General features: G+C 43.6%; 2 protein-coding genes across 4 annotated transcripts in view; one reads left to right on the top strand and one right to left on the bottom strand.

Annotated features, from left to right (window-relative positions):
- The window catches only part of LOC309704953 (junction plakoglobin-like), a 116,021-nt gene that overhangs the window by 66,879 nt on the left and 22,634 nt on the right, over positions 1-26,508 (top strand). For all 3 annotated transcript variants that reach the window (XM_082530476.1, XM_082530477.1, XM_082530475.1), the window contains 7 exons: positions 9,574-9,827; positions 9,921-10,159; positions 16,221-16,422; positions 16,518-16,662; positions 16,746-16,849; positions 17,636-17,755; positions 20,710-20,928. In XM_082530476.1, the coding sequence (XP_082386602.1) occupies positions 9,574-9,827; positions 9,921-10,159; positions 16,221-16,422; positions 16,518-16,662; positions 16,746-16,849; positions 17,636-17,755; positions 20,710-20,928 (1,283 nt within the window). The remainder of the gene's footprint in view (positions 1-9,573; positions 9,828-9,920; positions 10,160-16,220; positions 16,423-16,517; positions 16,663-16,745; positions 16,850-17,635; positions 17,756-20,709; positions 20,929-26,508) is intronic.
- On the bottom strand, positions 2,742-5,356 carry LOC309704954 (uncharacterized protein). The gene is made up of 2 exons (XM_082530478.1): positions 2,919-5,356; positions 2,742-2,791 (listed from the first exon to the last, which is right to left on the bottom strand). Exons 1-2 carry the CDS (start codon positions 5,019-5,021, stop codon positions 2,774-2,776), a joined length of 2,121 nt encoding a protein of 706 aa, XP_082386604.1. The 5' UTR covers positions 5,022-5,356; the 3' UTR covers positions 2,742-2,773.

Here is a 26,508-nt window from a genome sequence, read left to right as displayed (position 1 = left end):
AAGATACAGCCAGAGGTTGGCCATAAGATAGACTTCTCCTCTTCAGCTGCCCAAAAAAAAGGCTCTTGATCAAAACATAAACAGACCATCTGTAGTGACAGGTAAAAGGAGGGGTCCTCAAAACAGAAAAATCCCACCTGCTACTTTGGAGGAGTTGTCACTGCTATTGGATACTTTGCTGGAACACAGTAAAGCTGTGGGTTGTGGGAATGACCCATAATGTTTTATCTAGGGGTCTACATTTATGCCTGTAGTGCACTGTCATGTAAATAATTTGCATTTACTGAATATATACTGACTGAGTCCCACTGTTCAAAAGTTGAATAAAGAAACAAACTAATTTTTGCCTCTTTTTTTTTTTTATTGAAACCACCTTATAGAACATCACATCAGTTACAATGTAGAATCCATGTCATTTATAGTTTACAAATGACAAAATGTTTACACAAAATCATGAGTGTTTACATGACATCACCCACTACTAACATTATTTACTGTATCTTTTGAAAAAATACAGCAATTTTAACAGCACAATACTTAAGAATATTTAACAGGAGCAGGTTTCATTCTTCCCTGGTTTTATTATCACACTGTTCATCAAAACGGCAGCAAACCTTCACCATCTTATCATATATATCATATTTCATATTTCACCATCTTATCCAGAAGGGTCACCTCTTCACCCTCACATGGAAGAAGTAATCTGATTGGCATGGTGGTATGTTTGCAGCAGGTCTGTTCTGCCCTCGCACTTAACTAGGCAGACAGACAACCATCATCCCATGTAGAAAAACCACACCGTTGTTCCTTTCTGGTGGATTTATTTGATTGGATGCATAGCATGGCTTTGTCGAAATACATGAATGGATGAATGGTAAAAAGACTGTGCTGGCTTAAGAGGTAGCATAGGCAGGCACAGGAGTAGCAAACTGTCCTTCTCCCGTTAGACAGGAAGTAATGAGAAGTAGCACTTCCGGTAGAATGTCAAAATAAAATGAACAGTGTGCCAGAAACGAATAAAGATTGCATGAACTTGTATAACACTACATAACATGAGTGGTGACTCTTAAGGAGCCAGAACACTCCCCGCCTGACATCGGTAAGATGTCACACTTGTACCCAAACTAAACTTGTTGCACAGCAGCTGATACAAGAAGAACAACGTCTGTGACTGGCCTAAAGTAAACTTTGGCCTTACCATCTTTCACCACCTTGACTTCTACCTTCCTGACAAGTCCGTCACTACTAGGATGAACCTTTGCAATCACCCCCATGGGCCACTGATTTCTCTTCACGAGAGGATCTTTCAGGAGGACCACATCCCCCTGCTGCAGGTTTGGTCTGGTGGAATGCCACTTGCGGCGGCATTGCAGTGTTGATAAGTACTCCTTACGCCAGCGATGGCAGAAAGAGTTGGCCAGACTCTGAACTCTTTTCCACTGTTGCCTGTAGAGGTCCTTCTCCCCGAAGTCACCTAAGGGTGTTGGAGGTGCACCAACTTTTTGCGTGAGGAGTGTGGCGGGAGTAAGGATGCACGGAACATCGGGATCACTTGACACTGGAACCAGCGGCCGTGCGTTGATGATGGCGGCCACCTCTGCCATGAAGGTGATCAGGACGTCGTGCGTGAGGGGCCTGGAACCAAGTTGAGCGAGCTGGGAGTCTAATATCTTACATGCCACTCCTATCATCCGCTCCCAACTGCCCCCCATGTGAGAAGAGTAGGGAGGGTTGAAGACCCAACTACATCCATGATCATTTAAGAAGGATTTAACACGTGGGTCACAAGGAATCCTTTTGTCAAACCCTAGCTCCCTGGAGGCTCCTGTGAAGTTAGTTCCACAATCCGATCTCAATTGCTTTGCAGGTCCTCTGACTGAAAAGAACCTGCGGAGAGCGTTAATGAAGCTAGACGTGTCCATCCCCTCTATGATCTCAAGGTGAACTGCCCTTGTGCTCATGCAGGTGAACATCACTGCCCATCGTTTGCTGCTGGCAAGTCCGCCCCGAGTACGACGAGAGGCAACCGACCATGGCCCGAACACATCTATGCCTACGTAAGAGAATGGAGGCTCAGCACTAAGGCGTTCTGCAGGAAGATCTGACATTTTTTGGAACTGTGTTACTCCCCTTAGCTTGCGACAAACTACGCATGAGTAAATGAGGCTGCTGATCTGGCGTTTACCTCCTAAGACCCAGTAACCTGCGGATCTTAAAGCACCCTCTGTAAGATGACGCCCCTGGTGCCTGACCCTTTCATGGTAATAGCGGACTAACAGGTTAGTTACATGGTGTTTGTGCGGCATAATCAAGGGGTGTTTTTCTGCAGACTCAAGGTCAGAATGAAGAAGGCGTCCGCCAAGCCTCAGGAGGCCTGATTTGTCAAGGTAGTGAGAAAGCTTTAAGAGAGGGCTTTTCTTTGGGATGTCCTTCCTTGACTCTATTTGTTTGAGCTCCTCTGGGAAGCTTTCTTGTTGGACTGCTTTTATAACCGTCTCTCTTGCTTGCTCAAAATCTGAGGTAGTGAGTTCATGACATATATGCCATCCCTTACATTGTCCGCCTGATTGCTTTACCTCAAAGGTGCGTGCAATGTGTGCCAAACGTGCAACTGCCCTGGTAAGGGACTGCCAGCTGGAGAAAGATTCTAAGTTTGCAGTCTTTAAACAGGGGTATGATGTTTGAATGGTGGCAGTGATCAAGGGACGAACTTCAATGTCTGAGTCGGGGTTTTGAAGTTGGAATGTACCTGATGAGTTGCTCTGTAAGGGCTTTAAGGGAAACTCCGGCCCTTTCAACCATGTGCTGGACAACAGTTTTTCGGCAGGTAGAGATCTGGATCCGTGATCGGCCGGGTTGTGCACCGAGGGTACATAGCCCCACTGAGTTGGTACTGTTGCTCGTCTGATGCGTTGCACCCGGTTGTTCACGAAAACGTGAAATCTTCTTGCCTCATTGTAGATATAGCCAAGAACGACTTTGCTGTCGGAGAAGAAGCGCATGTTACTAATCTGAATGTCCATTTCATCTCTGATTAGTTCCCCAACTTCCACCGCTAACACCGATGCACACAGCTCGAGCCTGGGAATGGTAAGATCGGGCTTGGGGGCAAGTTTGGCTTTCCCGAATATGAACGCAAACTCTGTCTCACCATTTTTGTTCGTTAACTTCAGGTAAGCCACGGCTGCAATAGCCTGGGTTGATGCATCACAGAAGACACAGATTTCTCTGTGCTTCGCACCAAGAAAGGAGAAGGAGCAGTATGGCCTTGGGATACGGATTTGCTCGAGTTGTTTGAGAGCATTCTTCCATTCTGACCACTCCTTAAACATGCCCTCTGGAAGAGTCTCATCCCACCCACAAGTCTCTTTTGTCAGCTCCCGCAACAGTGCCCTCCCCTTGATGCTCACTGGCACTGCAAACCCCAGCGGGTCAAAAAGGCTGTTGATAGTGGACAGAACACCTCTTTTCGTGTAAGGCTTTTCGGCTTGAGAGACTCTGAATGTGAAGGTGTCGCCTTCAATGTCCCAACATACTCCTAAGCTTCTCTGCATTGGAGGAAACTCTGTGTTGAAATCTATGTCCTTGAGCCCGCTTGCCAAGTCTACAGTAGAGAATGCTTTCATGACATTTGGGCTGTTTGAAGCTATTTTGTGGAGCCTCAGGTTGGACGCAGCGAGCAGCTCCTGTGTGTCTTTGAGGAGCTTAATTGCCTCTGACTCAGTAGGGAGGGATTTGAGTCCATCGTCGACATAGAAATGTCTTTGAACAAACTGTTTGGCCTCAGAATAGTGCTGTGTGTCGAACAGGTGTGCTGCCTTTCTCGGACCGAAAATTGCCACCGCTGGAGAGGGGCTGTTGCCGAACACGTGCACTTTCATTCTGTACTCGACAACTGGCTCTCTTGGGTCATTGTTGCGGTACCAAAGGAACCGGAGGAAGTTCCTGTGGTCTTCTCGCACCTGAAAGCAGTGGAACATTTGTTGTATGTCCGCTGTGACAGCCACCGTTTCTTCTCTGAAACGGATGAGCACCCCAATCAGACTGTTATTCATATTTGGACCTTTGAGCAGCACATCATTTAAGGACACTCCCTGAAACTTAGCACTTGAGTCAAATACCACCCTGATGTTCCCGGGCTTCTGCGGGTGATAAACGCCAAAGAAGGGCAGATACCAGCATTCTTCTCCTTCTTCGAGAGCTGGTGCTGGTTCGGCGTGATCCCTGTCAAACAACCCCTGCATAAAATCCATAAAATGTCTCTCCATCTCAGGGCGTTTATTTAATGTGCGGCGCAACGACTCTAAGCGGCTGAGTGCTTGGTTTCTGTTGTTTGGGAGGTGGGTTCTCGGTGTACGGAAAGGAAGTGGAGCTGTCCAGCTATTTGCATCGTCTTGGTAAAAGTCTCTTTCCATAATTTCCAGAAAGGCTTGGTCCTCAAAGGAAGGGGCTAGCTCTTCGTCCTTTTCACTTTGCTGGAATATGTGTTTCCCTATTTGACATGAACTGTGAGTGTTCCAGGATTTGTTGTGTGACTGCTCTTTGACATGAAAGCTGTTTTGACAGGGTGTTAGGAGACTTGGACGCCCGTTCTCTAGAACACTCGTTCTGTATGTGCCTATGATGGCTGGCTTATGGGCTCCTCCTAGGCATACATCACCTACAATAACCCACCCAAGTGCAAGTCTCTGGGCAAATGGAGCATTGACTGGTCCATTCACTCGTTCATACACTTTGTGCACTTGTATTATGTCTCGGCCTAACAGCAACATAATGTCAGCCTCAGGGTCTAGGGGCTGCATATGATCTGCTAGGTGTTTGAGGTGTTGATGGGCTAGGGCAATCTCTTGCGTTGGTATTTCATTCTTGTTGTCTGGGAGTGAGTCACACTCGAGCAAAGAAGGCAGAGGAGAGCTGAACTGGCCATCAACAGACTGTATAAAGAGGTTCTCAGCTAAGCGGCCATTTGTAGTGGAAACCCCTGTACATGTCTTAAGTGTGTATGGCGCTAGGTTGCTCATTGGGATGCCAAAGGTGTCGAAAAGATTTGACTTCGCTAATGACCTATTGCTCTGGTCATCTATGATAGCGTAAACCTTGACCTTTTTGTCTGGATGCCCCTTTGGATAAATGTAGGCTTGACATATTTTGGAGCAGGAACGCCCCCCACCTAAGTCCCCACAAACTTGAGTGCATGCTGAGCTAGTCTCCAAGTCTAGGCTACTCTCCCCGCCATGCTCCTCCCTGTCCTGGTCTGGGGCAATGTTTTGAGCTTTTGTGTTTTGTGTCCATGGAGCTGGACCTGCATGCAGCGCTGCAACGTGTTTGTTGCTGTTGCACTCTAGGCAAGTAATCTCTTCCTTACACTCTTTAGCTTGGTGAGCTGAGGAATTGCAGCACCTAAAACAGATGTTGTGTTCCCTGAGGTATGCCTTACGCTCATCTAGTGTCTTTTCCCTGAAACCTCTACACTTCTTTAACGGGTGCGGTTTCTTGTGGATGGGACACAGTTTGTTTGTGAACTCACTCGTGCTGCCTAAGTTTGGTTTGTGAGTTTTGTTTACCTCTGTTTTGTGGACGGCAACAGGCGGTCTTGACTTGGCAAATCTTGTATAGTGGTTGTCGTGAGTTGTTGGATAGGATGTGGGACCTGATACAGTAGACTTAAAACTGGGGTCGTTTCTCATTTTCGCTTCATCTTGTATGAAGCGACAGAAGAATGAGAATGGAGGGAAATATACATCATGTCTCTGCTTGTATTTAGTCCCCTCTGACATCCACCTGTCTTGAAGATTTGTTGGCAACTTATCAACTATCGGGGCAATGCCACGTGATGTGTCCAAATACACTAGCCCAGGTAAAGAGCCGTCTGATTTGGCTGCATCAATTTCAGAAAGTAGGTCGCCAAGTTCTCTGAGATTCTGAGGGTCTTTGTTTGACACTCTAGGAAAGCGTTCAAGTCTGTCAAGGAGCGACTTCTCAATAGCCTCTGGGGTGCCATAACATTCTTGTAGCCGTGTCCAAACTCTGCTGGATTGTTGAGATTGACAGAGCGTATACGTTTGGCATGCTTAGACGACTCTTCTCCAAGCCACCGGGTGAGCAAATCTAACTGTTCGCTAGGCTTTAAGCTTAACCCTTCAATAGCGTTACAGAAAGAAGCTCTCCATGCCCAGTAGTCCTCTGCTCTGTTCGTAAACTTTGTCAGACCGTCTGCCACCAATTCTCTTTTTGCCAGAAACTTAGCGAGATTAGCAAAGTCACTGTTCCCGTTGTTGATTTGCGTTGGCTGGAAAGGTGGAGTGTAAGGGGAAAAGCTCATAGGTTGCGGTGTGGTACTTACATACCTTTGGCCACATTTTTCTTGGGTATCAGCAGCTGGTGTCAGATGGCTGCCAATCTCATATTTGATGTCCTGTTGATTTACCTGTGGGACATATTGAGGTGAAGTGGCTGGATCGGGGATTGGACTGATGTCACATTGTTTTATCGGCGTAAAGTGTTTGGGGTCCGGCAAGTCTTCTCTGCGATGCTCTGGTGAAGAATATCCAAGATAACTCTGTAGTCTGTATGACTGGGTTGAAGCTGGAAGCTGGAGTAGAGCGTGAGAGTTCAGCGCTGGTTGTGAGTTCTCTTGACCCTGTCGTGATTCCCCATATTGTTTTTCTGACACACGAGATGACCACATTTCCCCGCTTACCTCCTCTGCTATTGCTGCTTCAAATACATTGGCTTCAGCGAGCGCAGCTTCTGCTTCCTTTTCTTCTTTTAGTGCTTTTAATGTAGCACTTAACTCTGCTTGCCTCATTTTCACCTCAATCTCCCGTCGTGTAAACTCTGCTCTGGCGCGTGCTGCTTCGGCCTTTGCCCGTGCTTCGACTGCTGCTTTGGCGAGTGAGCTGCGGGATCTGGATGTAGATCCAGAGCAGGTGGACCGTACCTCCAGCTGCTCCTCCTCTGCTGACAGCATAGTGGCGTCTGGGTCAGATGTCTGGAAGACTGCCTCCTGAAGTAGCCGTTTCGCCAGTCTTTTTACTGTTCTGCCCTCGCACTTAACTAGGCAGACAGACAACCATCATCCCATGTAGAAAAACCACACCGTTGTTCCTTTCTGGTGGATTTATTTGATTGGATGCATAGCATGGCTTTGTCGAAATACATGAATGGATGAATGGTAAAAAGACTGTGCTGGCTTAAGAGGTAGCATAGGCAGGCACAGGAGTAGCAAACTGTCCTTCTCCCGTTAGACAGGAAGTAATGAGAAGTAGCACTTCCGGTAGAATGTCAAAATAAAATGAACAGTGTGCCAGAAACGAATAAAGATTGCATGAACTTGTATAACACTACATAACATGAGTGGTGACTCTTAAGGAGCCAGAACAAGGTCCCTTGTGTAGCACTGGAACCCAGTCACGATGTTTCATCCATTTCATAGGCTGGTTTGCTGCAATAATGCCAAATAATTAGCATCTGTATAGATAGAAGGTAGTTCTGCAAAATCACTCAGTAGGATGTTTGTTCTAATTTGCTATGACCTCAGAGCGCATCGAAAATAAAACTAATAGGCTATAAAGAGTGATATGAACATATTTAGAACTTACCGGAATGAAAATGTCTGGAGCACCAACAGATATCTGGAGATGGAAGAGAACTGGATATCAGCTCGTCTCACAGCTGCTATCCAGGCTAGACGCCTTCGTTTGGTAACATCAATACACGAGCTGCCTCATGTTGCTTCCAGGTTGGGAAAGAATGAAAAGATAAACCATTTTCAACCTTATTCTCTTGCCGGTGTTGTGTGTGACTTCGCTCCCTTTTCACTTGCGCTAGACCCCCAAAATGGCGGATCGGGCCAAAATCCTTTCCACGCCCACCCCCCGTGACATCACGCTCCAAAGCCCTATACCTAGGTGTGAGGAACAGGGAGAGATGGTCCGATTGTCCAATGTGGGGGAGGGGTGTGGCTTTGTAGGCTCCAGCCAGGTTGGAATAAACATGGTCTAAAGTCTTGTCCCCTCTGGTGTGGCAGGAGACATGTTGGTGGAATCTGGAGAGGACTGTCTGCCATGAAAGAACTTTCTGCAGCCATTAACAAACACCAGAATAAACACCCCGAGGCTGCTTTTATTGTTGCTGGCGACTTCAACCACACCAACTTAAAAACTCCGCATTAGGTGAGCAGTGACTCTCGGTAGTAGTGGAGTTCATGCACCAAGCATTGTTAATATAAATGCACAAACCTCCACCTCTGGTCTTGCCGGAGTCATCTGCTAGCCGGTCGGCTCGGTGTGTGTGGCGTCCTGCTAACTCGATAGCATTGTCCGGGCAGCTGTTGTTCAACCATGTTTCGGTGAAAAACATGACATTTGAGTCCATAATCCGTCTGTTGTTAGTGATGGAGAGCCGTATCTCATCCATTTTGTTTGCCAGAGAACGGATGTTGGTGAGGAAAATACTGGGTAAAGGCAGCCGGTGTGGTGTTAGCTTTAGCTTAGCCCGTAGCCCTCCGCGCCTACCTCGCCTTTGTTTACGATCTCGGTGCCGTCTGTGTGCACTTCCACCCGGCCGGGGAGAGTGGGCAGCCTCCGGTGTTCTGGAGATCTCTGGGATGAGTCAGAGATCGGCGATAAAACTGTTGGAGTTATGAGTCCAGATGTCCAGAAGCTCTTGTTTGCTGTAGGTCAGCAATTCTGGATGAATAATCTGATGAAAAGTAGATAAAAAACCGCTAAATAGCAGATTCTGGAGAGACACTGAGCCTCACGTTGTTCACGCGCCACCATCTTGGTCACCAGTAGTTAGTGAGCACTTAAAAGCATAGAAGGAAGTGCTTGTGTGAATGGGTTTTCATGGGTGAATGTGGTGAATTGCTCTTCGAGTGCTCCAGGAAAGTAGAAAAGCACTATACAAAAATCAGTCCAGTTGCCATTTAGTCCAGTATGTGGTTTAGCATTGTCCTGCTCTAATATGTCTTGATGAAAGCATATGGTGTTCTAAAATTTATATATACCTTTAAATAATATAATAATATATATAATATAATAATTTTATATATACCTTTGAGCATCGATGGTGCCTTTCCAAACAAACTGGTAATTGCATATACACTAATGCAACCCCTTACCACAATGGAGGCAGACTTTGAACTGATTGCTGATGGACCTTCTCTTCTTTAGTCCAGAGGATCTTTTCCATAAAATAATTACAATTTTTGATTCGTCTGACCATAGAAAAGTTTTTGAAGAGCAAGGAGGTCCTGCGTTAAACTCTTTTTTAAAATCCTGTAAATGCGATAAGTTGATTGATACCACAGGCACGTCTGCTAGAAGGGTAAGGGGTAACACAGGCGGTTGCCAGTATTTTCCAGCCTTCTGTTGTGCCTGTGCCAACTTCTTTGAGATGTGTTCTTGTCACCAAGTTCAAAATGAGCTCATGTTTTTCCTGAAATAAAATGTTGTAGCTTGAGCATTTGATTTGCTTTTTTAAATTCTTCTACTGATGGCATATGGGTTTATGAGATTTGCAGTTTACACACACTGTACCATAACTCTTGTTGCCATCTCCCTCCAACAGATTTAGAAGCTCAGTACTCTCTTACCCGGGCTCAGCGGGTCAGGGCTGCCATGTTTCCAGAGACTCTGGTAGAAGGGGAGGCAGCCATGCCTGTCCAGTCAGATCCCTCACAGCAGAGCAATGTGCAACGACTGGCTGAACCTTCTCGGCTGCTAAAGACAGCTCTCGTCCACCTGATAAACTACCAAGATGATGCTGAACTGGCCACCAGGGCAGTGCCAGAACTCACCAAGTTGTTGGGAGACGAGGATCCGGTACAGAGCTCACACAATCAATTACTAAGGATTAGCTTGTTGAACACCAAGGAAACAGTGTTTTTTTAGATGGCTAGCTTCTTTATTTTCTAGGTTGTCGTGAACAAGGCGGCCATGATTGTCAACCAGCTAACCCGTAAGGAGGCCAGTCTCCGCGTGCTGGTGCAGTCTCCAGCCATGGTGGCATCCGTGGTGTGTGCCATGACGACAACAACTGACATGGAGACGGCACGTTGCACAGCCAGTGTGCTTCACAGCCTATCGCACCAGAGGGAGGGACTGCTGGCCATATTCAAGGCTGGAGGGATACCAGCACTGGTCCGAATGCTAAGGTACAAATACTTAGATTGTTGTTATTAGAATTATGTTCAATGATTTTGCCTTGTCAGCACTTAGGCTAAAACATTATGCCAAACTGCCTTCTATACACCAGAGGCTTTGCTATACTTGGTAGCAGAATCTGGCAAATTGTGTCCTGTTATCTGGACGTAGTGATTATGCTCATTGTCAACGTGGTTTGGCAACGTTACCTTGAATCTAAACCTTGTACATCTGTTGCAAGCAGGACTTTAAAGTATTGAACATTTCAGTGCTTGAAATATGTTTTAAGGGCTTTGCAGAAAAAATGGCTGGGAATGACGTTCATGAAATGAAGTACATAAAGATGAAATAATAATGAACATTTCTAGTACTATAATTGATACAAATAAAAAATAACAATTTGTACAATTATAAATAAGGCAAGCATATGGCAACTTAAAATACTTACATACTGAAAAGCAAAACACAGAGGAAGGCCATTACAAATGCTCTAAATATGAATCTTTGACTTATTAATGTCCAGTCCAAGATGTAAAAAAAACCCCAAACAAACTGCTGGTCATTTTGAATACAGCACTTACTAAGAATGCAACCACCAACTTTCTTTTACACTTTTCACTGATTGTCTATTTGTCTCTAAACAGAAAATAGTTAAGAAAAAGGCAACATCAATGCTAAACCCCAACACCGTACAAAATATGGGACAGCCAGGAGCAAGGAAAGAAAAAACTAAGGAAAAACAAAGCTCAGACACACACATGCATGAGGAATGGGGGAGGCCAGAGCAAAGAACTCAGACAAACTGAGGGAATAAATAAACAAACTGATGAGGGCAACAGGAGAGGACATTTGTACCTAACTGGGATGTAAAATTAAATAAAAAGCACAAGAGACAAAGGTCTAACAAAATAAAACAGGAAGTAAGTGAACTTGGAACAGTAATGTGGACTTGAGAACAAAGGTAGAGCAGGCATGCACACGTTCGGACAACAATGTTAATTGTACTAGACCGTCCTTTCTGTAGAAATACAAGTAAAGTTTTCTGGCAGAAATCAGACGTCTAGATGTTTGAAAGGCTGACAAAGTCCACACACAGCCAGGTCCTGTACTGTACTGTCATTTGAAAGACTGAGGTTTGTGTCTTTTATGAAACTATTGAAATATAATTGCTAGATTCATTTGAGTGGTTTTCATTTAATTACATTTAGCTAGACAGCAGAAATATCTGCTCAAGTTAAATATTCAGTTTAACATTATCCACCTTAACGTGGCTATGGTTATGGGAAGATCAGTCACTGTGCAACCACAGTGAGAGCTTGGTCCCCATTTAGGCAATACGTTGGACCCATTCCACCCATTCACAACAACAGTCACCTCTAGCTGAACCAGGTTTAGGGAGGGGCAGCCATCTGCCGCTACCGGTTCAGGGTAATTGGAAGAAGGCAGATTAAAGCTCTGACTGTTGAGGAGAGTCAGAGATTAATTATAATTAAGTATTAAGCATTAAATACAGAGTGGTGTATAAATACAAAGTGAAAAACAACACTCGGTGCATCATGGAAAGCTCACAGCAGCTTAAACCTATTGCACCAAAATTAACGGTGATTCACGGTCCACTGATCTGCTCCTAAACTATATGCTTTATCAAAAATGATAGTTTTAAGCCTAATCATAAAAGAAGAAAGGGTCCCTGTCTTCCAAATCCAAACTGGAAGCTGGTTCGGCAGAAGAGGGACTCTGAAGCTGAAGGCTCTACTTGGAAAAAAATAGATAAGCTACACAAAAAAAAACTTTTGGCCAGTGGAACAGGAACAGGAAATAATACCACACCACAGAGAGTTTTTTTGTGTAGCTTATCTATTTTTTTCCTTTTATAATAACTCATTTCATGGAATAATCTTCTACACCCTGCTGAATCATAATACTAACTTTGTCTTTAGGGATTTGCTACAAAAACTTAGCTCATAGTGAAATCACTAGCAGCATGTGTTCTTCCCCTGTTCCTCCCATGCTTATTTTAAAGACCTCATAGTGCCATAACCAGAGATGGGCAGTAACGCGTTACTTGTAACGCGTTACTGTAATCTGATTACTTTTTTCAAGTAACGAGTAAAGTAAGGGATTACTATTGCAAAATCGGTAATTAGATTACCGTTACTTTCCCGTAGGAACGCTGCGTTACTGCGTTACTAAAACCGTGATTTTTTTTGCGAGAATGTCTCATGACAGTGACGTAAGCAAGTGCGACGTTGGTGACAGCAGCTGTGTGCAGATCAACAATGGATAATATATCGAGTGCGGGAGAGAGTATGAGCGTGCAGCGTTTAAAGTGTGGAAGTACTGACCTTACTTTGAGTTTGATTCCATAAAAAGTGACAAAAACATTAGCGTCCATCGTGCGTGGGAAGAAAACTTCTTTTTACAGCGAAAAAAAACCCTAAACTTCCGAGCAAGCACCGAGTAGCTACGACGTGATGGGAAACTCAGAGAGACACTCGCGCGGATTCTTCAACTGACCGCAGCACACCTACACCAGGGTAACCCTCCGCCTACCCTGCTCCTGCTTTACAGGTGAAAATAGAGCAAAAGGACCGCTGAGTCTTTGACTTTATTTATTTTCTGCTGTGTTTTACTTGCATCTGTTTGAAAGAGTGAGTGAAAACACAAAAAATATTTTATTTTATGTGCTGGAATGTGCAGAAAATAGGTTTAAATGTTAAACTAATTTATTCAAGTCAGAGAATGTTGCATATAATTAAATGTTTTGCTTGATGCATAAAGTTAAAAGATTAAAACTGATAAAACAAGTTAAAAAAAAGAGACTTTTCCATTTGATTACATTTTGTATGATGGATTATGTAGAAAAAGTAGAATTGGGCTGAAAGATCTATCACTTTATCACCTCTTCAGGTTGTAAATCGTGTTTTTAAAAAGTAACTAAGTAACTAAGTAATTAATTACTTTTGAAAATAAGTAATCAGTAAAGTAACGGGATTACTTTTTGGGGGGAGTAATCAGTAATTAGTTACTGATTACTTTTTTCAAGTAACTTGACCAACACTGGCCATAACACTCCAATAGAGCACTTTGCTCTCAGACTGCTGTTCACTTGTGGTTCCTAGCATATTTACTGTAAATATCGAATGGCGGAACCACCAATTCCTGTGGTTTGGCATCATCAGTTGGAGACCTCCAGCTTGCAATGGGGCATTTTGCTGCTGAGTGTAATACAGCGGGAATGAGAAACAATTGTTCCAAGTCGGATGCCAAGATTCTCAGGCGAAAAAGGGTAGAGTGCTAACGTCAAGGCAGAAATGAGTTGCTGCCCCAAACGAAGGAATTCAAGTATCTCGGGTTCTTGTTTACGTGCAAGGTGCAAGTGAAGCGGGAGACCGACAAATGAGTTGTTGGGGCATCAGCAGTGATGGACCTCTGTATCGCTCTGTGGAAATGAAGAGAGAGCTGAGTGTGGAAGTGCCCTGTTTTACTTAGGGTCACAAGCCCTGGGTAGTAAGAATAAGATTGCAGATACAAACGGCAGAAGTAAGTATATATACACTTTAATAATGAAGTGCATTCATGAATAATATAAAGTTTACGAAAAATTGTTTCCAGGGGTTAAAGGGATAGTACTTATTTAAAAGTCCTTAGAGTACTTATATGCTTAAGATTTTCTCCACCTTCTTTACATTTTTATATGTGAGTGTTTACTGCATGTTGCCTCCTTGATATAGATACCCTATAGCCCATATCCTCTTTACCAACATACCCAGTGGAACAAGGAGCTTAACAAAGTTTATCAACAGACAATTGTAGCAGATGTTGCTAACAGGCTAGCAGTACTGATTATGGGAACTATTCCAACCTTCAGGAAGGGCTGCTAAATAATTCCATACACTCAGGCTTAACAGAAGAGGATATTTCACACTCATAATTGATGTGGGAGCTTAATTTGTACAGAAAATGAAAGAAAATTGAATTTAAAGAAGAGAAAATGAAAAAGAGCTTGACAGAGAGAGCCCTGCTTGGTGCATCAATGCTATCAACATGCAGATTTCCTTTCTATGTCCTCTTTACTTCTGCCTTTTAATACAAACTCAACCAACATTACCCTCGCTCCATTCTTTCCCATGCAAATCTGACCTATTCATATGTATTATATAAGTTTTTCAAAAACTATTTTAGATATTTTGGACAGTATTGTGATCCACGATAAAATAGAATGCATTATTTTCAAGCTAACTTTTGATTCATCTTTTACACATGTTTATTAAATTTTTAGCATTAACAACATATTTTTTTAGGTGTTTTGCACGAGTGTTTCCAGGTCATCATCACATTTCTTGAACCTTTCTTTGATCAATGATTGTATTAAATAGAAATAATAATAATAATAATAAAGTAATAATTACACACTTTTAAAGTTTGCTTTAATATGTTATTAATGTGTTATTGAATAGAAGCAGGCAGTTTTGCATTTTGCAGCGCTGACTCCTGCTTATTACCCAGAAACTGCCAAACATACATAATTGCATTTAACAAGCCTGAACAATAAACACAATATTTACATCATTGATTTTAAGCAAAGCAGAATGCTGGAAACCTAAGTTAGGATTAATTTAATCACTTTATTATTATGCTAAAACATCAGCAAATGTAACCTCATTATTATGAGGCTATTACCATTTAAAGCCTTCTTACAAAAAAACAAAGAAAAGAAAAGTCTAATGCACAGATATTACCTTTTTATTGCTAGCAGGTTATCATATTGTTACCAATGTATTCTGCAACTATTACTAACTGGTTTTGCCTCATTGCCGAAGCTTTTTTCCACATTATTACCCCGTGTTGTTGGACCCTTTTTGTCCAATTAAATTAATTTCAGACTAGCAACTGCAAAAACGTCTGCTTGAGCAAAGCGGCCATACTGTCATGGTCCTGGGTCGTGTGACCCAGTGTGTTATGCTTAACCTATTTTGATGTTTATTGTTTGCTTAGGTTCTTTAAGGTAGTCCAGCCCTTTTTGTAATTATGTTACCCTTGCATTACGTCTCCCTTGCCCTTCGTGTGTTTATGTCTGTGTGTCTTGTACTGTCAAGTTCATGCTGTCAGTTATGTCACCTCCCCCTGTACTACGTCTCCCCGGTTCATGTCTCATGTTTCTTGTTTTACTTTGAAGGCCTGCATTCACTGTCTGTGTATTCAGCTCACTCCTCCTGTCCTGTCGTTAAGTTCATGTGTGTCAGCTGCGTTCCCATGTGTGGCCACTTCCCCTGATCATCCCTCATGTGTATTTAGTCTCTGTGTTTCTTACAGTCTGTGTCGCGTCGTCTGTGTTATCTCCCCTACCCCTTGTCATAGTTCCCCAGCCTTAACTAGTCCTAGTTTGTACTTTGTTTAGCCATAGTTTTCCCAGTCTATGTTCAGGTTTTCCCTCAGTTGCTTTGCTGCCTTGTTCCTTAAGTTTTCGGCCCTAAATAAAGGCTCGCCTTCTGTTAAGTCCGGTTTTGTGTCCTCACCTCTGTTTGCTCTTGGGTCCTCCGTGACACATACTTTGTGCTGCTGATGGTTCTGAAGTCTTGGTGGATTTAGATATTTACATTCAACAGTATAAAAACAGATATCAAAGTAGCCATCAGGGCTGTTTTTATATGCATGTACTATAAAGTTAGAACATGCAAGTGTGGCACCTAAAGAACATCATCAGTTAATTTCTAGAAGCTTCTAGAAACAAGGCCTGATACTCAGCAGCCATATTAACACATCTGAGCACCTTTACGCACAGAGTTTTTCGGGGCACTACCTTATTTTGCATTTTCATCCAAAAGTGGTATTCTACCATCATTTTTGCTGTTGCAGAATTCACCAATAGCAGATGCTTCATGAAGGGAGTGGTGCTGCTATCAAGTCATGGACACTGGAAAAAAAGTCTTGAACTCAAGTCTCAGGGATTTCTTTTGAATGAGTTATCTGTGTCTGATAGAAGTCAGTTAAGGTCATAAACTGTCTAATGTGCCTTGAAATCTATTAATTTTATGGGATCTCTATCCTTTTCCATTTTTCATTGTGCAGTTCACCAGTAGAATCAGTCCTATTTTACGGAATTACCACTCTTCACAACCTGCTGCTGCATCAAGAGGGAGCAAAGATGGCTGTGCGTCTTGCTGATGGCCTGCAGAGAATAGTTCCCTTATTGAAAAAGAGCAACCCAAAGTTTTTAGCCATTACTACAGATTGTCTGCAACTCCTGTCCTACGGAAACCAGGAAAGCAAGGTGAGAAGAGGACCCTGGAGCTGGAAAGGAGACTATTGGTCTACTTATTTTCTTTAATACCTAATCAACACTTCCTACTTCCTGTTTCTTGTCAGCTGATTATTCTAGCCAATGGGGGTCCAGAGTGTTTGGTTTTCATCATGAGAAACTACAACTATGAGAAGCTGCTTTGGACGACAAGCCGTGTCCTTAAAGTGCTGTCTGTCTGCCCCAGCAACAAACCAGCTATAGTCGAAGCTGGTATGTAACTACTGCTGAATATACTGTGGGCTTAGCGCAACATGCTACATGTTCTGTAACCATATGTTCACATGTGTGCTCAGGAGGCATGCAGGCTTTGGGGCAGCATCTTACAGGGTCTAGCCAGCGTCTGATCCAGAACTGTCTGTGGACACTCCGTAATCTGTCAGACGCAGCAACCAAACAGGTACAGTGATGACATGAAGTCACTCGTGTGTATGTAAAGATAAAGAAGCCAAAACAAATGATCGCTGGTCATTAGTTATACTGATGACTTTATATAAGCTGGTTCATGCAATATCAAGCGCATAGACAAAATATCCCATCAACACATCCCCTTAAAACCCAGAACCCTAAATGGTGCAATCTTGGCCTTGTGGATGATTTTCATTTTTTACAAAATCCTAACGGTAACTTCTAGATATGCAACACTTTGAGTGCTCAGAATAGAAAAGGTATGTAAGTATCATTTCATTTGCAAGTCACTTCAGTTAGTGCAGTTCAACAGTTGCTCTTAACTTGCTAGCTATGACATTCACACCACTGACACACAATCCTCAAGCACCATGTAATAAATTTCCATCAAAATATCAGGTAGCAAACTAGCTCATTCAGCGGATTGGAACAGGAAAAGTACTTTGATGTTCCACAATTGCCTTCACAACTGCTTCATGGAGCAATAATCATGATGATCAACAATTAGGAGAAAAATAATCCATTTGGATTTTCAGAATATACTAAATATGACATGAGAAGGAGGAGAAGATTACTATATTTATATAAGCTTTAATAACATCACGACTGTCAACTGATGCCTAGAAAAAAACCTAGTGATACTTGTTTGGTTAGACATCCTGCTCCATAAAATGTATAGAAATGTATTTATCCCAGGACATTTTGTACTTTAACTTTGTTCCAATACATCTCTGCTGTGATTGATCCTTTCTTTATCTCTATTGGTTCTGCTCTGTAGGAGGGATTAGATGGTCTGCTGCAGATACTGGTCACTCAGCTGGGCTCAGATGATGTGAACATGTTAACCTGTGCCACCGGCATTCTGTCCAACCTGACATGCAATAACTCACGCAACAAGGTAACCATGATGAGATGGCAGACACACAACTTTCAAGACTACATGGAACTAACATGTAAACAAGTACAATTTTAATGTCTTAAGGTACACAAACACTCACATACACATCCAGTATGTTGGCCTGTCCAGATTGTAAGCTGGACAGGCTCTAGCCCTAACGCAACGCTGAACTGGAGTAAAAGAAAAATCTATGATGTCACCATTTCTGTCAGGAGTACTTTCCACCACTTACAAGTGTTGTAACAGTAAAGGATTTCTAGAACGCTGCAAGTTCCAACAAAAAGGTGCGATCCTGTGTAAAATGTAAATAAAAACAGAATGCATGAACTCATATTTTTTATTATAACCACAACACAGAAAACATATCAAATGTTTAAACTGGGACATTTCACTATTTCTTAAAAAGTATTGGCTAATTTTGAATTTGATGGCAACAACATCTCTCAAAAGTTGGGACAGGGCAACAAAAGACTGGGGTGGTAAGAAACAGCAAGAAAAATGTTTTGAAAATAATTATGTTATTTGAGAAGAGGTTAGTAACACAAGTGTAAACCAATAAATAAAAATGTGCAGTGTTTTCCCTTCCCACTGTTGCCAAAGCGCTAGCTCATAGGCAGAGATGGGAAGTAGCAAAGTACAAATACTTTGTACTTAACTGTACAGATACCTGAAAACTGTATCTGTAATTTACTTGAGTAGTTTTTTCCTGGCTACTTTTTACTTTTACTTCCTACATTTTTAAACAAATATCTGCACTTTCTACTTCTTACATTTTCAAAACAGGCTTGTTACTTTTGCTTTAGCACATTTGGGGAAAGTTATTATTTTGTTACTGTGAGCCTCCAAACATCAACACGATTTAGGACTAAACAGATGAAGAGCAATTCAGTTTGTTTATTAATCACCAGAGGATGTCACACAAAAAGAGATGGTGTGTGCTAAAGTCATGGGTTAAAAGTGGTGTTTTTTTTTTGTTCTTGCCACAACACCAGAATGTGGTACTTCGGCATCTAGCAAGTCCAACTAAAGAGGAGTGATCATAAAGGGAGTGACTTTTTTGCAATGTTTCTATCAGCTCAACAGACATCAGCAAACACACAAACTGTCTTTAAGTAAATAAAAGTACGTGTGACTGGTGCACAGTGGCTGTGGTTTCATGAGTCAGAGTGAGGTTACATCAAATATAGGAGAGATTCATATGAATTTGATGAGCCTTAGATCCACTGACTAATTCCACCTTCATACCAACTTTATACCATCTGGGAAAAAGACATCATAAACAGCGTAGTGTCAGTATAGAGGATGGAAATCACCCAGGAGAACTCGTGAAACATCTGCTGACATCTTGTTGAATTCAGTTCCCATCTGATAGCCTTGAGGCGACTTTTGTTGTGATTTGGCGCTATATAAATAAAATTGAATTGAAATTGATATTATTTAATTTTATTTTATTTAATGTTAATATAGCACAAGGTTCAGTTAGCTTTGCACAAAAATGTCTCCAAATGTCTTTGAGTACATTTCAGAGCCTCTACTTTGTAACTTTTACTTGAGTATTCTTACTTCAGTACAGAATATCTGTACCTTTTCCAACTCTGCTAATAGTGGCTTATATGATTGTTAGAGTTTTCTCTATTTTCTTTGTGTTGTTGTAGGGTCTATCGTACAATATGAAGCACCTTGAGGCAACTGTTGTGATTTGGTGCTGTATAAATGAGTGAATTGAATTGGATAGGCTGTCCACACTAGTCTACACTAGTGTGGACAGCCTATCCAATTCAATTCACTTATTAAACAAGACTACTCTTGTTTAACAGAAGTTTAACAGAAGTTACCAACTGGCTCTCTAGGAATGATCTTGTTTTAAACACCAACAACATTGAGACCATGGTTGTAGCTCCTCCTGAAATATATCTTAGAAACATTCAGGCTCTTGCTTTTGTTTGTTCAACTAAGTTCAGCATTCGAAGTCTTGGTGTAATACGACTCACATCTTTCAGTTAGGAACATTTCTAAGTTGTGACATATGGTCTCATCAGCCAACCTGGAAAAAATTATCCATGCATTTATGTCATTGCATTTAAATAATGGTAATGCCCGGCTTGGACTAATCGTTTCTTTCACGCCTTCAAGCTATAGAAAGTGCTGCAGCCAGACTATTAACACGTTGTAGCAAGCTCACATTACTTCTTTTTTATATTCTTTACACTGGCTCCAAATAGTTTTTAGGATTTGTTTTAAAATTCAGTATACAGAACAAGCTCCAGATTTCATTTCTCAACTTCTTAAAAAAGACACTGCTGTCTTTGTTCACAGGCTCAGAGTTTATTAGTTGTTCTCCGTATTGTGGGGCGGCGCAATGATTGGTGATTAGCACTGTTACCTCACAGTAGGAAGGTTCTGAGTTCCAACATTAGACCAGGGTCTTTCTGTGTGGAGTTTGCATGTTCTCCCTGTGTTTGCGTGGGTTGATCTCTCCGGATACTCCGGCTTCCTCCCACAGTCCACAGACATGCAGTCAAGTTTTAAAATACACAAAACACACTGCTGGCAAATATCATTTTCTAAATGAGCAGAAGCTTGTGCATATTGTACAATATACACAAACTTAGGTGCGATGTTCTGGGCTTTTATAAATCCATTTTTACGCATGCTGGCGTAGTATGAAGACATACTACTATGAATATTTCCTGAAATTCTTAAGTTCTTATTGCCAACCAAAGTCATTAAAAATATCAGATTAAATAAACGGCCAACAGATTTTATTTGTTCATGTGTGATTGTGTCACAGTGGTCATGAACACCTCAGCTGTGTACACATTTCAATTCTAAAGAACGTCAGTTTAACAAAGCGATGTAACTTAATGTTTACTTGTCTTTGTTTTGATGTGTGGATTCACATTTGTATTTCATGGTGAAAAACCCAGATTTCTGTTCCCCATGTGTTCCTACAGACGCTGGTGACTCAGTATGGTGGAGTGGAGGCATTGATCCATGCTGTGCTTCGTGCTGGCGAGAAGGAGGATGTTGCTGAACCTGCGGTCTGCGCCCTGCGGCATCTCACCTCCCGCCACCAAGATGCCGAGCTAGCCCAGAATGCCGTGCGTCTGCACTATGGTGTCCCAGCTATTGTTAAACTACTGGGCCAGCCCCACTACTGGCCTGTAGTAAAGGTAAGGACAGACAGTGATGTATACTATTAGAGATAACATGCATTGGAGCTGGTAACTAAATTAGCCTCTGTGGGTCAAAAGAATTGGAAGAAAGGAAAGAAAAGGACGGGAACAGAAAGGAAAAGAGAAAAGCACCTTTGATACTTAACCAACCCTTCATTGGTCCAGCTTTCCATTCATAAAACTTCATGTTACTGCATATGTTGAACGCATTCATGATGTTCAACATATTAAAACGGAAGCCAGCCTGAGGCAGGTAAGCCAAGGGTATTGCAGCGTCTCCTCAGCATAGCAGAAAATGCAACAGCTTCCTTCCTTTTTGGATTTATATGTGCCGTGTCTTTTTGTATCAACAGTCCCTTGCACCATTGTCCTCTGGAGAGCTGCACTACATATCTTTATGAGAGGTTTACACAGGGTCCTTCTCCACCCCTAGTAATGACCTTTATCCCAACACAAAAAACTACCTTTACTCCTGGATATGGGCCAAACATGCTTTGGCCCATGCTTGCTTGTGGTTTCCTCTGGTATAAAGAAGTAGAATGGCAAGCACAGCTTTTAGCTTTCAACATAGTCTTTTACAGAACATATTCCCAGTTTGTATTCAGGAGTCACCCCCTCTACTTTTAAGATTAGGCTTAAAACTTTCCTGTTTGATAAAGCTTATAGTAAGGATTGGATCACGTGACCCTGAGCCATGCATTAATTAGCTGCAATAGGCCTAGGCTGCTGGGGGCTTTCCATGATGCTGGAGCGTTTCTTCTTCACCTCTTTTCACTCTCAGTTTATACATCACTCTGCATTTCATCATTAGTTAACTTTCATCTCTGGCTCTCTTCCCCAGTGTTTTTTTTTTCACTGTTTCCCTCCCCTTAACCTCATTCCAGAGTCTAGTTCTTCCAGAAATTGCTTCCCATTGTTGCCAAATGCTTGCTCCTAAGCTACAGGAGGTAGAGCAGGTCCCAGCTGGTAATGGTAAAACCATCATATTTTACATTTTGGCCAGTGGACCTTTGTGGAAGAAGCTGAAGCATCAGTACATCAGTATATGTTGACAAGTTCACTGTGCTTTTAATTGCTTCTGGAAAAGTTCAACCTGTGAGACCCAAAGGCAAGCAGAGGAAATTACTTTTCCAAGTCATTATGCAAGAAGATGGAGCAGGATTGATACATAAATGAAGTCTGGAGGGAATAATGGACAATGTGGGTAAGAATGTTGTTGTAGAAAGCTAGTTGGCCCTTCATCTGATCATTTAAACCCTGGAGAAATACTCCTTGTAATGCATTATCTGGCCAGCTCGCTGTGGCGGCCACAGTTTGAAACTTAACTAAGAACTCAGCTATGCTGCGGATGCCCTGGCATAGATCAAACAATCTTTTAGCTAAACTGCCCTCAGATATAGGTGAGCAAATTTCTTTCTCAGCTCATTCATATGGGAAGGTAGAAATGGAATGATAAATGAAAAAACCTCAGCCCATGCCAGCGCTTTCCCCCTGATTGCATTGGACAGCTTAGTGGCATCATTAGGGAAAGAGCAGGACGAGCAACCCAAAGCTAGCGCACATTGTAACAAAAAACCCCAGCTAGGTGAGTTCTCCAACTCCTTTTAGATTTCCCGTAGCCTGTGGGTTCGCATCAGCAGCAGGAAACAGGTGAATAGCAATAGGTTGCAGACCAGCTCCTGAAATCTGAGTAATGAGCAGAACATGCTACGTTCAGTACGTTCAGTTTGGTGGGTGTGTGGGTGTGCAAAGAGTCTGACAGTTTAGTGGCCCGGCTCAGTTTAAAATGTGTAACAGACTACGAGTCACTGGTACCTCTCGTTAACAAACACAGCTTGGACAATGTGCCACTATGGTACCAACATCTTCTCATGAGGCTCCTGGGATTCAGTCCAGTATTGGAGCATGTCCTGGGAAATACTCTTATCATTGCAGACACCCTGTCACATAGCCCGTAGCTAACACTTTCACAGAGACTGGAACACACAGTGATGTGGCATGCTATGTTGCTAGTGGTAGATTCCTGTGTCCACCAGCAAATCAGAATGGCAACAGAGCCAACACGGAACTGCAGTCTTTCATGAAACTCCCCAAAACAGCATAGACTTAACACATAAGCAAAGTACTGTCATATACTGGGTTGCCTGAGTCGAGCGGGTGGGCGTTGCGGCTTTACGTCACCATGACATGCTTTGCGGCAGGGCTGTCTATGTGCAGTTCTTCTCTTAGCTGCCACACCCATTGTTGTGCTGTTATAACCCATGCTGGATACACCTTCAATAAAGCAGCATCATAAGAAAGCTACCGAGTGCTCATTCTACATGATGTCAGAAGTGACCCGGACCATCGCCGGAATAACGCCATAAGGGAGAAAACAACAGAATGGCTAAGTTTAATCCCCCGTCAAGCTTCCCTTTCGATAAGCCGACGGAATGGCCCGACTGGAAACAGCGTTTCGAGCGCTACAGGATCGCAACGAAACTCCACAAAGACGAAGGACAAGTACAGGTGAGCTGCCTAATCTATGTGATGGGAAATGAAGCAGAGAACATTTACAAGTCACTCACCTTCGCCGCCGATGAAAGACGTGACGACTTCGCTGTCGTAATGAGGAAGTTCGACGAGTATTTTTTCCCGCAGAGGAACATTATACATGAGAGAGCATGTTTTCACCAGCGTGTCCAGCGGCCAGGTGAAACGGCGGAGAGTTTTATCCGAGCCCTGTATGACCTCTCAGAGCACTGTGAGTTTGGTGCATGTAAAGAGGAAAATATCCGCGATCGTATTGTGGTCGGGATACAAGACAAGGACCTCTCCCGCAGGCTACAGCTGATGAAGGACCTCACGTTGGCGCAAACGACCCAGATTGTCAGACAGTCAGAGGAGGTCGCAGCGCAGGTCAGCTTGCAGGGAGATGCGGGAGGCTCAGTACAGGAGGAGAGCTGTTATGTCTCGGCTACTTCAAATTCAAATTTTATTTGTCACGTACACAGTCATACACAGTACGATATGTAGTGAAATGCTTGGACAACTGCTCGTGACCTACTTAAAGGCCACAATAAGTTATGAAGGCAAAGACTACCTATCCAAGGTGTATGTGGTTCGTGGACGCAGAGTTAGCAACCTTCTCAGCCGCTCCTTGTCAGTGCAGATGAACCTGGTGAGAAGAATTGATGAAGCAACGATCACACCCACCAGGAACCAACCACTTTACGGTGAACACGGAACACTAAAAACTGAGCCAGTCAAAATTCAGTTAAGGGACGATGCTGTGCCATACGCAGTGTATACGGCACGCCGTGTGCCTTTCCCCATGCTGCAGAAAGTGAAGGAGGAACTACAAAGAATGGAGAACCATGGTGTCATTGAGAGGGTGACCCAACCTACCGAATGGTGTGCCCCAATGGTGCCTGTCTTGAAGAAGAACACAGCAAGGGCCAGGATCTGCGTCGATCTGACAAAACTGAATAAGTCTGTCAAAAGAGAGCGCTATATCTTGCCTACCCCTGAGGCAACCATGTCCAGGTTGAGTGGGGCAACGGTCTTCTCCTCGCTGGATGCAGCCAGTGGATTTTGGCAGCTCCTATTGCATCACGAGAGTTGCAAACTAACGACATTCATCACGCCATTTGGCAGGTATTGCCAAATAGGCTGCCCTTTGGGATAACAAATGCACCAGAGATCTTTCAGCGAAAGATGTTGGAGACCTTAGAGGGGCTAGAAGGTGTGGAGGTCTTTATGGATGACATCCTGGTCTATGGGGCCACCATGGAACAACACGACACCCGACTTGAGAAGGTGCTGCAGCGCATTGAGTTAGCCGGATTGAAGCTCTCAAGGAGAGAAGTGCTCCTTCAGACAGAGCCAGCTTCGCTTCCTAGGGCACCTGATCGACTATTCTGGGGTCAGGCCAGACCCTAAGAAAGTGAACGCCATTCTTCAGCTGCCGTCACCAGAAAATGTGCAAGAGCTTAAACGGATCCTAGGAATGGTTAATTACCTGGGCAGATATATTCCTGCTCTTGCCACAGTATGCCAGCCACTGTACGAGTTGCTTAAAAGCAAAAACAGTTGGACCTGGGATCACCCACAGCAGGCAGCCTTCGAGAACATAAAGAGAGCGCTTACATCAGCACCTGTTCTTGCCTTCTATGACGTCAACAGACTCACAGCCGTATCTGCCGATGCCAGTAGCTACGGGCTTGGGGCTGTGCTGCTTCAGCTTCATGGTGCAGAGTGGAAACCTGTTGCCTACTGCTCTAGACGCCTCACGGAGGCTGAAACACGCTACGCACAAATCGAAAAGGAGTGTTTGGCAAGTGTTTGGGCCTGTGAGAAGTTTGATAAGTATCTATGTGGCTTAGATCGCTTCAGGCTTGAGACCGACCATAGACCTTTGGTGCCCCTGGTCAATAGCCGGGACCTTGACAATGTTCCATTGAGGTGTCAACGCCTCCTGATGAGGCTCATGAGGTACAAGCCGGAGGCCATCTATGTCCCTGGCAAAACGCTTGTCATCGCCGATACGTTGTCACGGAGTCCACAGACTCGGGCTGAGGATGACACTAGCACTCACAGTGAAGTGGACTGCTACATAGCCACCGTGTTACAGGGCATTCCAGCGTCCCCAAGCCGAATGGAAAGCATTAAAGCAGCCACTGCAACGGATGTTGAACTACAGACTGTCATTACGTACATATGCAGGGGTTGGCCTGCATACGGAGCTAGTGTGCCATTGAACATTAAAGCGTACATGAAAGTGAAAAACGAGCTATTAGAGGCTGACGGCCTGGTTATACGAGGCTGCAGAATCGTCATTCCAAAGTCACAGAGAACAGCCATTCTACACAAACTACATGAAGGGCACCAAGGCCTCGCCAAGTGCAGGGATAGGGCTAATTCATCTGTGTGGTGGCCGGGGCTCTCCACTGAGCTAAAGAATGCAGTGCTGCAGTGCCACACATGTCTGGCACAGAGGCCAACACAGACAAGGGAGCCGCTCATCTCCACACCTTTGCCGGATCGTCCATGGCAAAGGATAGCCCTGGATCTCTGTGAACACAAGCGGAATAATTACCTTGTTGTGTCGGACTACTACTCACGTTTTCTGGAAATACTGCACCTACCAGTGGCCAAGTTGTTCAGAAACTGAAGTCGACCTTTGCTAGGTTTGGGATCCCTGACGAGGTGGTGAGTGACAATGGCCCTCAGTTCTCCAGCTCTGAGTTCCAGGCCTTCGCGAGAGAGATGGATTTTGCCCACAGAATGTCTAGTCCCCACCACCCACAGGGAAATGGTCACGCGGAGAGGGCAGTACAGACTGCAAAGAAAATCCTCTGGCACAATGACCCACTGATAGTACTAATGTGCTTTAGGTCTACTCCCTATACCACTACAGGCTTCAGCCCAGCGGAACTTATTATGGGGAGGAAGATCAGGACAACCCTGCCTACCTTGGAGAAGAATCTTCAACCTAAATGGCCCAACAAAAGAGAGGTTAAACGAAGGGATGCTGGTCAGAAGGCCAAGCAGGCGTTCTACTACGACCGCCGCCATGGTACTAAGCCCCTACCTCCA

This window comes from Aulonocara stuartgranti, assembly GCF_965226115.1.
Source record: "Aulonocara stuartgranti genome assembly, chromosome: 4".
Lineage (NCBI taxonomy): Eukaryota > Metazoa > Chordata > Actinopteri > Cichliformes > Cichlidae > Aulonocara > Aulonocara stuartgranti.
Note: the sequence above shows the minus strand (reverse complement) of the source record. Positions and strands in the feature narration are given on the sequence as shown.

Bases quoted from the DNA above. Each gene is read 5' to 3' on its own strand.
- LOC309704954 (XM_082530478.1), bottom strand. From the start codon at position 5,021: ATGAGCAACCTAGCGCCATACACACTTAAGACATGTACAGGGGTTTCC.